General features: G+C 45.7%; 1 protein-coding gene across 1 annotated transcript in view; it reads right to left on the minus strand.

Moving 5' to 3' along the window:
* Positions 1 to 1,039: 1,039 nt before the first annotated feature.
* Positions 1,040 to 13,102, minus strand: part of RSU1 (Ras suppressor protein 1) — a 234,865-nt gene continuing 222,802 nt past the window's right edge. Inside the window, exon 9 of the mRNA XM_010354758.2 lies at positions 1,040 to 2,244. Within this exon, the coding sequence (XP_010353060.1) occupies positions 2,142 to 2,244 (103 nt within the window). The 3' untranslated portion in view covers positions 1,040 to 2,141. The remainder of the gene's footprint in view (positions 2,245 to 13,102) is intronic.

The following is a 13,102-nucleotide window of genomic DNA, read 5'->3' on the forward strand; positions in this document are numbered from 1 at the left end:
CAATCTTCCCACCTTGGCCTCCCAAAGTGCTAGGATAACAGGCATGAGCCACTGTGCGTGGCCATTGTTCAACAATTTTTAATGTCATGGAAACCTCATGCAGATACACCATAATTCATTGAACCCCTTTTCCACTGACAGGCATCAGGCTTTTCTCTGTTTTTCTTGTGTATACAATGCTATACGGACAATTTCTAAACATTGCAGTTTAATAATTTCCTCAGGATACATTCCTAGAAATAAAAATTCTGTGCCCAAGTACACAATCTTCAGGTTTTGCCACCTATCGTCAAACTGCTACAACCTTTCTGGAGAGAAATTTATATTCCCAGTAGCCTTGTGAAAGAATGTTTATTTCATGTTACTCCTCTTGCACTTAGTACTGCCTTAAAAAATATTTGCACATTTCTCATTGTTACGCATGCTTATTTTTGCTTTGATTTGTATACTTTTAAAAAATATTACCAGTGAGTCTTCGATGATTGCTTCATGTTTCTGGGAGGTATTTCATTCCTGTGCGTTTCTGGAGTTTCCATCTTTTGAAAAAAATCACTCATAAGAACCCTTCATATTGTTAGATTTTTACTAACGCTTCCTTGCTGGTTTAATTTTAGGTTAAGCCTTTCCTATCCACAACAGCAGAGGCCTTGTTCTCCCTCCTGTAATCTCAAAAGCTCAAAAATCAATTAAAAAAAATTCAGGTAGAGGCAAACATGCCACCTATAAAAATGTTATCAACTCTATCCCTAAACAGGGATAGATGGGACCTGGGGAAGCCCCTTCCCACAGTGAAATGTTCTATCAGGAAGTTGTCTAGAAGCCAGAAGTTTAGACCTTGCTCTCTGGCCTCTCTGATTGAAATGCAAAGTCTGTTTCCTAATTAACTCAGAACTTGTTGCTTGATTTTGATTTTGGATTTTTATACGCCCCAGTGCGTCCTGGTCTTGGGAGCTCAACTGGGAAGTTGAAAGGACACAGCAGAGAAGGGTAGACCCCCTCTCTAAGGCCATTTGAAAAGACAGTGCATCTTCACACACCCTTTTTTTTTTTTTTTGGAGGCCTTCTGGGGTTGGCAGCCCTTTCAGTGAGCACAAAACCTGAGCTTCCATTTATTTTCATTGTCATAGGTTTCCCTGTTGAGAAGAAGGAAAGCTGCCTCTCACAGATGTTAAACAATTGATTGTTCAATGACTCTGCAACTGTGATTTCTACCCTAGGTGTGGTGTAGCCTGTGCACATTTACACAACTTCCTTGGCATCGAAGTCGCTTAGAAGAATGCTTTGATGTGAGCAGATTTTCTGCCGTGACAAAAAACATAGTTGAGGTTTTTTCTCTCTCCCTTTCACAGTTCTTGTCTACCAGCCCCTGGCAGAAATCACCATTTCTTCGGCGAAGGAATGCTACTTTCCAAAATCCTTTGGCAGAATCTCCTAGAGATTTGTTTTTCTGCTTCCTGATTTAGAAAAAGTCTTCAAAGAAAAAAAAAAAAACTTGACAAATTAATGTGAGAAGAAACGAACTGTGATTTAATTTTGCATTTCTTTCATGAAAAGTTTATCATGTATAACCGATAAAATTGGACAAGATGATTTTGGGGGAGAAAAGTAAATGAAAATGTGTTGTACCCCAAGATCAGACTGTTCTTTTATTCTGGGTCGACAAGTAACATGTGATACAAACTCAAGATTTTATTAAAATCATTTGTAAGTTAAATTAACATATCTCAGTGGTGAAGATTTTTAATAAAGCAAAATAATGAGTTGTGTGAATCAACAGAAAGAGAGAAAAGTGTTAACAGTGACATTTAAATGGTTACATGATTTTAATTATTCTTTTGATAATAAGCAACCTTGTGATGTCTAGTCAAGAAAAGCCTGAGCCCACTATGGAATTTGCAGTTGAATAAGAGCTTTGTTCCCTGCTTTTGGTAATTTTAAAGAAATAAATGGAAATGGTTTAAAGACCTTACAACAATCTCCCCACCTACCAAAAGAATCTAAAAGGTAAGGTGGGAAGCATTAGAGAGTGAAAAGAAAAATAAAAAAGGCCACACACGCATTGTGTTTATTTGAGAGAGCAAGAGAGAATGAAGTGTTGGAGAGAGAAGGTGCTGGAAGGCCAGCCGATGACAACCCCTTCCTTATCTGTTCTTGGCTGCCAGGGGTTTCCGGCTGATCTTCTTCGATTTGTCATTATTCTTCTTTGGTGGTTCTGGGTTGGCCTGCATGTGTCTGCCATAGAGGCTGCAAAGACAAGAGAAAGGACACCATCAGATCTATTTTGCCAACACAACAGAGCTTTCATTGGAAGAGCTTTCAGGAATAGAAGAATCTCCAGAAATAGTAAGCCAAAGAAAACCAAAAGATCACTTCTGTGTTCTCTGGGTCATATGCTGTGTTGAACATAAAATTCTCTTACACACGCATGCCATGCCATGACGTCCGATCACGGACCAGTCCCTTGGGATTTCACACTCACTGGGAGAACTGGTCAGGCCCTGCTCAGCCGTTCTGGACTGAAGTTCAAAAGCTTATGAGTGTTTAAGTCGACAATGATAAAAATGGAATTGAATGGACGAGACAGAGTGTCCATTTAGTGAAAAGTGAGCATGATGCTTGGCCCGAAAGCCCAGGGGCTGGCTAATGGGACAGAGAGCAATGGTGTCCGAATCTGTGCTGGCTGCTCACCCATGATGGATAGCGTGGGGGTGGCTACCACACATCAATGCCACATTAATAAGTACCGCTGATTAAATGCTGACAAAGTGCCCTATAATTACGGTGGATGGCATTCATTGCACAGCGACGCTGGCTCTGTGGCTGAGAGGATTTAACTGAACGGCAGAAGGTAATTAATCGATAATTTATGAGTAATTCTGATTAAAACAAAAGCCACCCTAAAATAAATACAGCGCAAACTTCTTTTATTGATATAATTGTGTCTCCAAGAGAGCCCGGCAGGTGTCTCAGGTCCTCTACAGCAAGAGCATACCCAGCTCCACAGCCTGCAGTCGCTGTGAATGAGGGTTGGCACAGAGCCTGACGTCCCTGTACCAGGTGGCCCCAGCTCCAGTATCCACACGAGGAATATACACACTCTCTGGATGCCGGCATCTTGGGCTGTTTAGCATATACTGGCGTCTGGCTTTTTTTTTTTTTTTTTTTGAGTGTCTCACTCTGTCGCTCTGTTCCCCAGGCTGGAAGGCAAGTGGTACAATCATAGCTCACTGCAGCCTCAAACTCCTGGGTTCAAGTGATCTCATGCCTCAGAATTCCTGAGCAGCTGGACTACAGATACATGCCACCATGCCTAGATAATTAAAAAAATATAATATATATAATATATATTATATGTTTTTTGAGACTGAGTCCCGTTCTGTTGCCCAGGCTGGAGTGCAGTGGTGTGATCTTGGCTCACTGCAACCTCCGCCTTCCAGGTTCAAATGATTCTCCTGCCTCAGCCTCCTGAGGAACTGGGCTTACAGGCATGCACCATCACGCCCAGCTGATTTCGTATTTTTCAGTAGCGGTGGGGTTTTACCATGTTGGCCAGGCTGGTCTTGAACTCTTGACTTCCAGTGATCCACCCACCTCGGCGTCTCAAAGTGCTGGGATTGCAGGCCTTGAGTCACGATGCCCTGCCAAAAAAAATTATTTTCATAGACATGGGGTCTCACTATGTTGCCCAGGCTGGTCTTAAACTCCTGGCCCCAAGCAATCCTCCTGCCTTGGCCTCCCAAAGTGGATTACAGGGATGAGCCACTGTGCCTGGTCTTCAACACTAGTGTTCTGGATAACATCTGCACCATGGCTGACAGGCAGAGGGGAAGGGCTGGCAGATGGAACTGCCCAACTGATTTTGTGATCCAGGAAAGCTGGACACTATGGTTTTGAGAGGCCATGCTGTATTCTATTCCAGTCTTCCAAGTGTCACCTTGGAGGCAGTACAAGCAGGTTCCATCGACAGTCACTCTCACAGAGTATAGAACGCAGGGTTCAGAGCTGGCCAGAGACAGACCTACGAGCCAGGGTGTGCACATCCAGCCAGGTGCTGGGATTGCTCTCCAGGAAAAGGGGAGGCCATTCCTTTGCATCAAGAAGGTTCCATATGTACTAGACAGAACATGAGAGCCTGCAAATTGGCTTTCCACATCTGTAGGAATTTAGAGGTCTTTTTGCTTGTGTAATGGAGACAGTAGCCCTGTCCCAGCTTCAGCGATACACACAGCTTCAGAGATCTTCCCTCTCTTTCCCAACCCCTTATCTGCACAGAGCAAAAAAATATATATGTATATGTATGTTCTTATTCAAAGATAGTTTCAAATTTTAAAGATTCTTTTTTTTTTTTTTTCTTCAGATGGAGTCTTGCTCTGTCACCCAGGCTGGAGTGCAGTGGCACTATTTCAGTTCACTGCAGCTTCTGCCTCCTGAGTTCAAGTGATTCTCGTGCCTCAGCCTCCTAAGCAGCTGGAATTACAAGCGTTTGCCACCATACCTGCCTATTTTGTATTTTTAGAAAAGATGGGGTTTTGCTACATTGGCCAGGCTGGTCTCGAACTCCTGACCTCAAATGATCCACCCACCTTGGCCTCCCAAAGTTCTGGGATTACAGGTGTGAGCCACGCACCTGGTCTCCAAACCGTAAGGACTCTAAAAGTCGACAGATGACTCCACAGTTCATGCCCATGGAAACCTAGCAATACTTGAATGTAAGGAAAGGGTCTTCGCAATGATAAGAGGTCAGCAGAGGGAGAGGAGCAGTGGGAATTGAGAAGAATTGACAAGCCCCTTCTTCGGGTCATGTCTTGAATGAGGGAAGGGCTGAGGTGGGTGTGGGGGCTTCCCAGAAGGGGTGGGTGTTCAGCTGGGCCCTGACGATGGGAATCCAGGCAAGCAATTTCAGAAGGGGTTGCAAAAGCTGCAGGGCTCTTCTCCTTTTTCAGAGTGAACTGGAATGTTCGTGTTTCAGTCTCTGCCTTTTTACATTCAGATCCCACAGTGTGTGTCTGAACATCCTGGAGCTGCAGAGCAAGTCACTACAAAGGGCCAGGTGGGAGCTGGCGGCCCTGAACTTGCTGTTCAAATCCTGCTTTTTACATTTATTAGATGTTGACTCTGGGCAAATGATTACCACTGTTCGCCTCCCTCTCCATGCCTCAGTTTCTTTATCTGTAAGCCAGAGATGTCGTTTGTCTTCATTGCAGGCTGGTTCGGTAAGCCCAGCACCATGGCAAACCTACTGGAAGCAGCCTGCGAGTGCTTGCTGAAAAGTAGGACAGACGTGGGGTTACAGTCAAGAGTGATTAAATCAAAATAATTATATGATTACCTTCCTTCTTTAGGGCTGTTTCCCCTGCAAAATAACATGGTATTTTCTATCAACGTTAAATCCCCAAACACCGCTGGAACAAAGGTTTTAATCCTCTTTGAAGCAAGCAACTAAGACAGAGCTAGATGCATGGCCCACTTCCTCAGTGAGTCATCGGCAGGGCTGGATGACGCTGCTGTCCGCCGCACGATCCTTTACCTCCTCCAGCTGTGTGGGCAGAGGAGAGCTGGCGTTTTGCTAAGCGGCCATGAGTGGCCATTTTCACGGGGATGTGGCTACGGCAGTGGCGGTGTAGTCACAACAAACTCCACAGTCTGGTGTTCCATTCCTGGCTCTGCCAGTTACAAGCCATGGGGCCTCAACTGGGCAAGTAAGTGTGGTAGACAGAATCACAGCTCCCAAAGATGGCCACATCTGATCCCTGAAACCTGTGACTGTTACTTTCCGTGGCAGTGGGGACTCTGCAGACATGACTTAGTTATGAACCTTGAGCTGGAAAGAGAATCCTGGATGATCCCGTGGGCTCCGTGTCATCAAAAGCGTCCTTATAAGAAAGCAGCAGGAGGGACCAGGTGCAGGGGTACACATCTGTAATCCCAGCGCTTTAGGAGGCCAAGGTGGGAGGACTGCTTGAGGCCAAGAGTTTGCGACCAGCCTGGGCAACATAGGGAGACCCTATCTCTATAAAAAGTACAAAAAAAATTAGGCAGGTGTGGTGGAGCTCACCTATAGTCCCAGCTACTTACTTGGCAGGCTGCATTGGAAGGATTGCTTGAGCCTGGGAGTTTGAGGCTGCAGTGAGCCATGATCACCCCACTGCAATCCAGCCTGGCCATAGGGCAAGACCTTAACAATCAATCAAAAATAAAAACGGGGTCAGAGTGAAAGAGATTTGAAGATGTTACACTGCAGCCTCTGAAGATGGGGGAAGGGGCTATGAACCAAGGAACACAGGTGTTCTGTGTAAGCCAGAAAAGCAAGGAAACCTCTTCCCTAGAATCTGAAAGATGCAACCTGCTAGCAACACTGTTTCAGACTTCTGACCTCCAGAACTACCAGGTAATACATTCGTTTTGTTTTCAACTACTAAGTTTTTGGTAATCTGTTAGAGCAGCAGTAGAGAACTAACATAGTAGGTGGGCCTCTCTGGGCCTGACAGGGTGGCCTGTCCATGAGGATTCTGCTTAATTTCAACAGGAAAAATGAATTTCTGGGGTAAATTAGATGGAAAAACGAAAGAACCAAGGTTCAGAGAGACAAGGTGTGTCCCCAAGGAAAAATGGGTGTAGTTTCTATGAGTGGAAGTGAAAACAGGTTTGCAAATTGTCCCCTGGCTACTATGAACTGGCTGGTCCCTGTCACCCCATCCTCTGAAGCTAACACTCGTGGCTTGTGTTTTGCATGGACCTGGATTGAATTTGTAGCAGTGACTGACTACAGAGGACAGAGCAGTCAGTGCCATTGAAAGACATCCTATTCCTTGCAGTTCCTGAGAGGAAAGACTGTGCCACAGGACGCAGCGCCATGCGGGGAAGTGCCAGTGTTGGTGAAAAACGTTTGTCCTGACCTCGCGTAACTTGTACTTTCCCCCCAGGGCCTTGGTGAACACAGCTTCTCCATCTCCTGCACCTGGGAAACCCCAACCATCCCTCAGACCCCGGCACCGCTGTCCCCTCCTAGACAGCGTGTACCCTCGGGGCCACCGCAGCTCTCTGCTCATGTGGCACCTGTCTGGCCCTACAGGAGCCCACTGCACCCTGCACTGGGGATTCCTGGAGAACAGTCTCTGAGATGGACAATCACCTCTGCCTTCCGCACCCTGCTTGGCCCTGAATGATGTGTGCCCTGGGGAACCTCGCTCACCTCCAACAGTCTGATGTCTCCATCTGCAAAAGGAAGATGAAGATTCCCAGCTACCATGGAGGGTTTGGGAGAAGATTAAATTAGGGAAATGCTCTTGTTCATTGGGTACACAGTAGGCATTTCACAATGACCGCTGCTGCCTCTAACCTCTCGGGAAGCTTCTTTGACGCAGGCTACCGGGGCCAGCTCCTTCCATCTCTTGCAGGCTGCTGCCACGCCCTCGTGCTGCCCAGAATCTGCACTTTGGTGCAGATCTTTCTGGGAAAGCTTCGGCGGGCACTGCCACTCAGCTATGCCAGCTGGAAAGTGTGATAAAGGGAGCCTGGCCCAAGGTCACCCATGGGGCTGCAGTGGCTGGTGGGTAAAATGCTCAGCCCAGGAACTGGAGGAAACCCTTTGGCATGGAGCCCTTGAACATCTTCTCTCCCCTGAAACCCAGGATTTGGAGAAGAGAACTGGGAGACAATTAAGATGTGGGAAAAACCGAGGAAGAGCACTCTGAGGTGACACGAGAGGATCAACTGCTCTTCAGAGTCCGATGAACAGGCTTCTGTTGCTGAAAATGATTTCAAAGATGAGACGCCTGCAACGCTCTCAGTGGTGGGAGATGAGTGAACCAGACAGCCAGGCTCACAGGGGCTCTAGATCTCACTGTGAAGCCCCAACACCAACGTGGGAGTGGGCCCTGCCCTGAGCAGCCACCCCAGGAACCCCTGCTGAAGCCCACCTGTAGAAGGATCTTTGCGAAATGATCCTGGAGACTGCCTGGGTCGGCAGGCTAGTGACCTCTGTGGTGTGCTGTGAAAAAAGCCTGCAGACAGGCCGCTTCAAGCTCCTTGCAACTGACCACTGCCATGTATGGATGGCTAAGACTGTACAGCAAAAAATTCCAGTCTACTGTACTCAGAATAACTTTTGCAACATTTTCTTTTTGTAAGCAGTATGTATTATGCATGATTTTCTATTACACGACACGTGGATTTTTTTTTTTCTTCCTGAGACAGGGTATGGATCTGTCACCCAGGAATGCAGTGGCATGATCACAGCTCACTGCAGCACTGACCTCTGGCCTTAAGGGATTCCTGCTTCACCCTCCCAAGTAGCTGGGACTACAGGTGCAGACCCCCATGCCCAGCTTACTTTAAAATCTTATTGTAGAGATGGGGGTCTCACTATGTTGCTAGGCTAGTTTTGAACTCGGGCTCAAGCAACCCTCTCACCTCGGCCTCCCAAAGTGCTGGGATCACAGGCGTAAGTGCCTGGCTGATATGTGGATTTTATTTAATATGGGCATCTTTATTTTTGAAAAAACTGAGTCTTACGTCAGATCCAAGGGTCTTACATCCCTTTGCTGCAGCAGCAAGGAAACCGCCCCTCTCCCCCCAATGCCCTCCGCCAAGCCACTCATTCTTAAAAATGTTCTCCCTTGGCTCTAGGATGTCATCCTGATTCTTGTTTTCTCTCTGGACACCTCATTGGTCCTTGTGTGTCTTTGTGTCTTCTTCCCATCTAATTTTATAACTTTCATGATTGTTTCTGAGTAGCCGCTCTCCAAGTCCTCATCCTGATTGTTTCTGAGCAGCCGCTCTCCAAGTCCTCATCCTCTTCAGCCCACTGGGACATGTTGGCTATCAAACCCCAAAAGGCAGGGAAGAGTCCCTCACCTCACCTTCCACAGGTCTGTCCCTCCATGTCTCTAGAACTTCAGGAGCAAATGCTGAAGTCATTTTGACATTCTCTCTTTTTTGGTCACCATACTAATCAGGTCTGATAGAAGTTTAGTTTCTTCTACAGTAGACGTTCTTAGCCTAGGACCCCAGAAGTGTCTGAAACTCTAAAGTTGTATGTGTATATTTCAGCAGAAAGGGACCATAGCTTTCATCAGCTCCTCAAAAGATCCGTAACTCATTAACTAGCTGTTTTATGGCACCTCGTTTATTCTTATTTCCATCATCCATTCCTTTTTTTCTCCTAATCAGGCCCATGTCACATGGCCAATTATTATAATGGTTCCCTCCTTGGTCTTCCTGATGCAGGTGACTTCCCTTCCCTGATCCAGGTGACTACACAGGATGTCTGAACAACTCTTCCTGGTGGATGCATGAAAAACAGCAACCTCTGGCTGCTGGATGGGGTACCCAGCCTGGCACCTGGCACAGAGCAGCCACAGTGCAAGCGGTTGGGGGACCTGGCTCGCCCAATGTCCTCTCTCTCTGCACTAAGACAAGCAGGGCAGCGTGCAGGAAAGATGGAGTGAGTGTGAGTTCTGTCACTTACTAGCTGAGTAGCCTCAGAGTCCTGTATCTTTCCAGAACCTCTGCCATCTGAACTGGAAAAGGGGAGTATTCGCCCATTATCTACCTGGCGGGTGAACTGATAATCAGGTTGGCCTGGGCTCTCTGAAGTGTTTTGAAAAATGAAAAGAAGGCTAAATCAATCTGAGGCCTGAGATAAGCCTTTCCTGACAGCCAACATTCCTTTTGGCTTGTTTCTGTTGTTGCTGCTTATCTGTGTTATTACTGCCAGGAATGCCTGCTTAGGTCTCCTCTGCAACTGTCCGTATTATGAGGACTTCCACAGCTTCCTCCTCACCTTCTCCATTCTGCTGTCACCAAGCCCTACGGGATGTATCAGGATCTCATCCTTAAGTCCTTGATACATAAAGTGACTCCTGACCTTGGCGTGTTATCTCAAAACATCAGCAGGGTGCTGTGATCACAGCACGACATTTCCAATGCAGCTAACGTGCATTCATTATTCACTGCTACAACAACCCAACGAGGAAGCTACTATTATGATCATTATTTGTCAGATGAGGAAATTGAGGCTTAGTAGCTTGAGGCTCTGATAAACCCAGGCAATGACTCCAAAGTTCAAATTCTTAAAGCACTAAGTTACCTCATCTTCCATCTTGGTTTTGTTTTCTTCAGAAGTCTACCATTTTCTGCAGGGCAGGGAGTGCAGGCTTAACTTCTTTTGTAGTCTATACACTCCAGGCACTGCTAGAAACACATTGTGTGCTATGTAAATATTGTCTTTCAGAATGCCAGGTATATGAGAGGTGCAATATGCTGTTCTGAAGTCGTTTGCTCGTGTCATATGTATCCCTACTGTTGTTTTGGGTGTTTCCATGGCAAGTCCTCATACAGACCAAGAAAAGAACCAATTTTAAAATCTCAGGATATGGCCAGTGAAAATAATGGAGAAAAATAATTTTGCTTCTAATCTGTAATCTTCTGGTAGGATCCTAAATTTAACATCTTCACAAATAGATCTGCGGACAGAGTGTGAAGCTGAGATTATTAATAGCTTTATTTCTCCTATCCGGCAGCTATCAGGGGCTGGTGACAGAACCTGAGCATGTAAATTGCTGAGCCCTAAAGAAAAAAAAATTAACAGTTACCCTAATTCCTGTGAGAAGTCTCATTAATTCAAAAGGAAATGAATTTTTTTTTTTTTTTTTGAGATCAAACCTCCAAGAGATGGTTCCATGCAATTTACGAATGGCAGCGTGTGTCTATCACATTCTTCTCCATTATAACCTGCTTTCTGTTCCCAACATAGTGGAGAAAGAAAGTATAAACATGCATGTGCAAATGGCATCTATATAAACAGCCACAAGGAAATGTGTAGTTGGCTTAAGACAGAAAGCAAGCTATATGAAAAATAGGCTATAATATATAAGGCAGATTTCAAAACAGCCATATATTTTAGACTCACGATCTGCCCCACTGGAGGGGAGAAATGAGGATTCTGGAAGAGCAAAACTAACAATATCATGCACAAAAGATGCTCATTAAACTTCATCATCCTGTCTACTCTAATGATGCTTTTACTTAATAAAAATTCCCGGAGCACTTGCAAGGATATTAGGCGAGGTCTTTGGTTATGTATCAGAGGTCCAAGCTGTCACCAGCAGGCATGCAGTTCAGGAGGTATGTTCCCTGGGGAAGGAGCTTTCACGGAATACATGCAGAGAAAAATCAATAACTGCAGCTTGCTTCCCTGCTTAAGCATTTAAGAAAATGGGTAATCCTTTTAAATTAAACTGCAAAGTGCTAAATGTTGCAATTTCCAGAATAAACTCAAAGGCAAAAAGGAAATCAGCCCAAGGGCACTGGTAAGTTTCCCAAACAAGCTATGTCCCTGACAGACTTCGTACCTGGAGTGGATTTCTTTTATTTATGAAAAGAAATAATTATTTTAGTACTTGGCATCTGCAGAGATTAAAAAGAGACATCCAACCGTATATGTGCTCGTAATACAGTGATACAGAAACCTATTCATAAATATAAGGAAGTAAGGAATTATTTTCGTATGGGCAATTTACCCATTTAAAAATTATTCTTCAAAAACACTACTATGAAAATCCACTAACTTGAATCTAGCACTCAAAACCTAAATAGTAATTATCTAATGGACCTCTTAAAACAGCTAGCTGGATTGATGATAGGATGCAGTCACCAATGACCACTTTGGTCCATATTAACATAACCTGCTTCCGATTTTATGCCCTGCCAACACAGAATTAGCTGGGGATGACTCTGGTCAGGGCAAGAGTGAGGCACCACCCCAAAACTGGAATGTATGGGGAAATAAGGTTTTCCCCTGCGTGTTAAGTAATAAAAATCAACACAGAATAGATCAAAGCAGAAACATGAAAAGTCACCCAAAATAACACCAGCATAACTCCCAGACCAGCGCGCCTCGACTCTAAGCAGACCAGGGATATCAACAAAGCTGGAGAGAGAACCTGCCCACCAGAGTCAGAACTGAAAACCGGGGAGAACATGCAGGCAGTGGGGACCAGCGGCTGCGAGTTCTGTGGATGCCCTGGCGGGACTATGTGTCTAGGAGGAATCACCGAAAACAACATGGCACTGCCTACCCAGAACACGCGGTCCACACCTGCACGGTCCAGCTTCTGACCAGCTCACCTCCATATCTTCTGCCGTGACCCTCCACGCCCCTGATCCCAGCTCCTTAGGGGCTTCTGTTTCCCGTTGCGATTCACTCTACCTGGAAAGCTCATCCCAAGGTCCCCCTGAGACAGACGCTACCACCATTCCCATTTGACAGGTGGGGAAACAGAGGCAGAGTTTAAATACTGTGATGTGACCACAGGTGTTCAGACTCCGGGGTCTGGCTGTGCTTCCCTGATGTTGGTGTCAACATGACTCAGTCTTAGGTCCGTCAGGGTGTCCTGTCACCCTGGGTACCGTAACTGGTTTAACACAAGCACGGGACCAAAGAGAGCCAATGAGAAAAACAGGCCTTATATTGGAGCTTGAACCGCGTGGGAAGAAAAGTCCTTTCTTTCCTGTTTTACTTGAAGTAGGAAGGATGAGCCCAGATCTGCCGGTACCCTGTCCTAGCACTGTGCTGAGAGCCTGCTTGGAGGAGAAACCAGCAAAGCAGAAGCGAAGGACAGAGACTGGGCCCAAGGACGTTGTGTGGGTCCCCATGCCTAAAGTCAGCTGTATTGCTGGAGGATGTTTAGTGTAAAATCATCAAATAATCCCCCTCCCTCTTAGGCCTTGTGTTCCTTGTAATCAAAGCGATGCTGAGTCCTGACGAACACACCATCACTCTGGTCTACTGCAAATGTGAGTTTCCTAGCCAGGTCGTCTTTCCCTACACTTTCTATCTTTGACTACGTTCATTCCCATCACGCCACTCATCACCATCTAGTTATTTATTTGATGTCTGTTTCCTGCCTCCCCTGATAGAAGGTTCATTCCTAGAGCACCAGAGCCTTACCTGTCTTGTTCACTGTCCCCAGGACACACTAGAAATGTTTGTTGGTTGATTGAAAGAAAGTATATATAGCTGCGCTTATCAGGAAGAATTACAGGTATCCAAATACACGGATCCCAACTAGATCATTAGTGCCTCTGGGACAGGGACTAG

The sequence above is a fragment of the Rhinopithecus roxellana genome, chromosome 11 (assembly GCF_007565055.1).
Source record: "Rhinopithecus roxellana isolate Shanxi Qingling chromosome 11, ASM756505v1, whole genome shotgun sequence".
Taxonomy (NCBI): Eukaryota; Metazoa; Chordata; class Mammalia; order Primates; family Cercopithecidae; genus Rhinopithecus; species Rhinopithecus roxellana.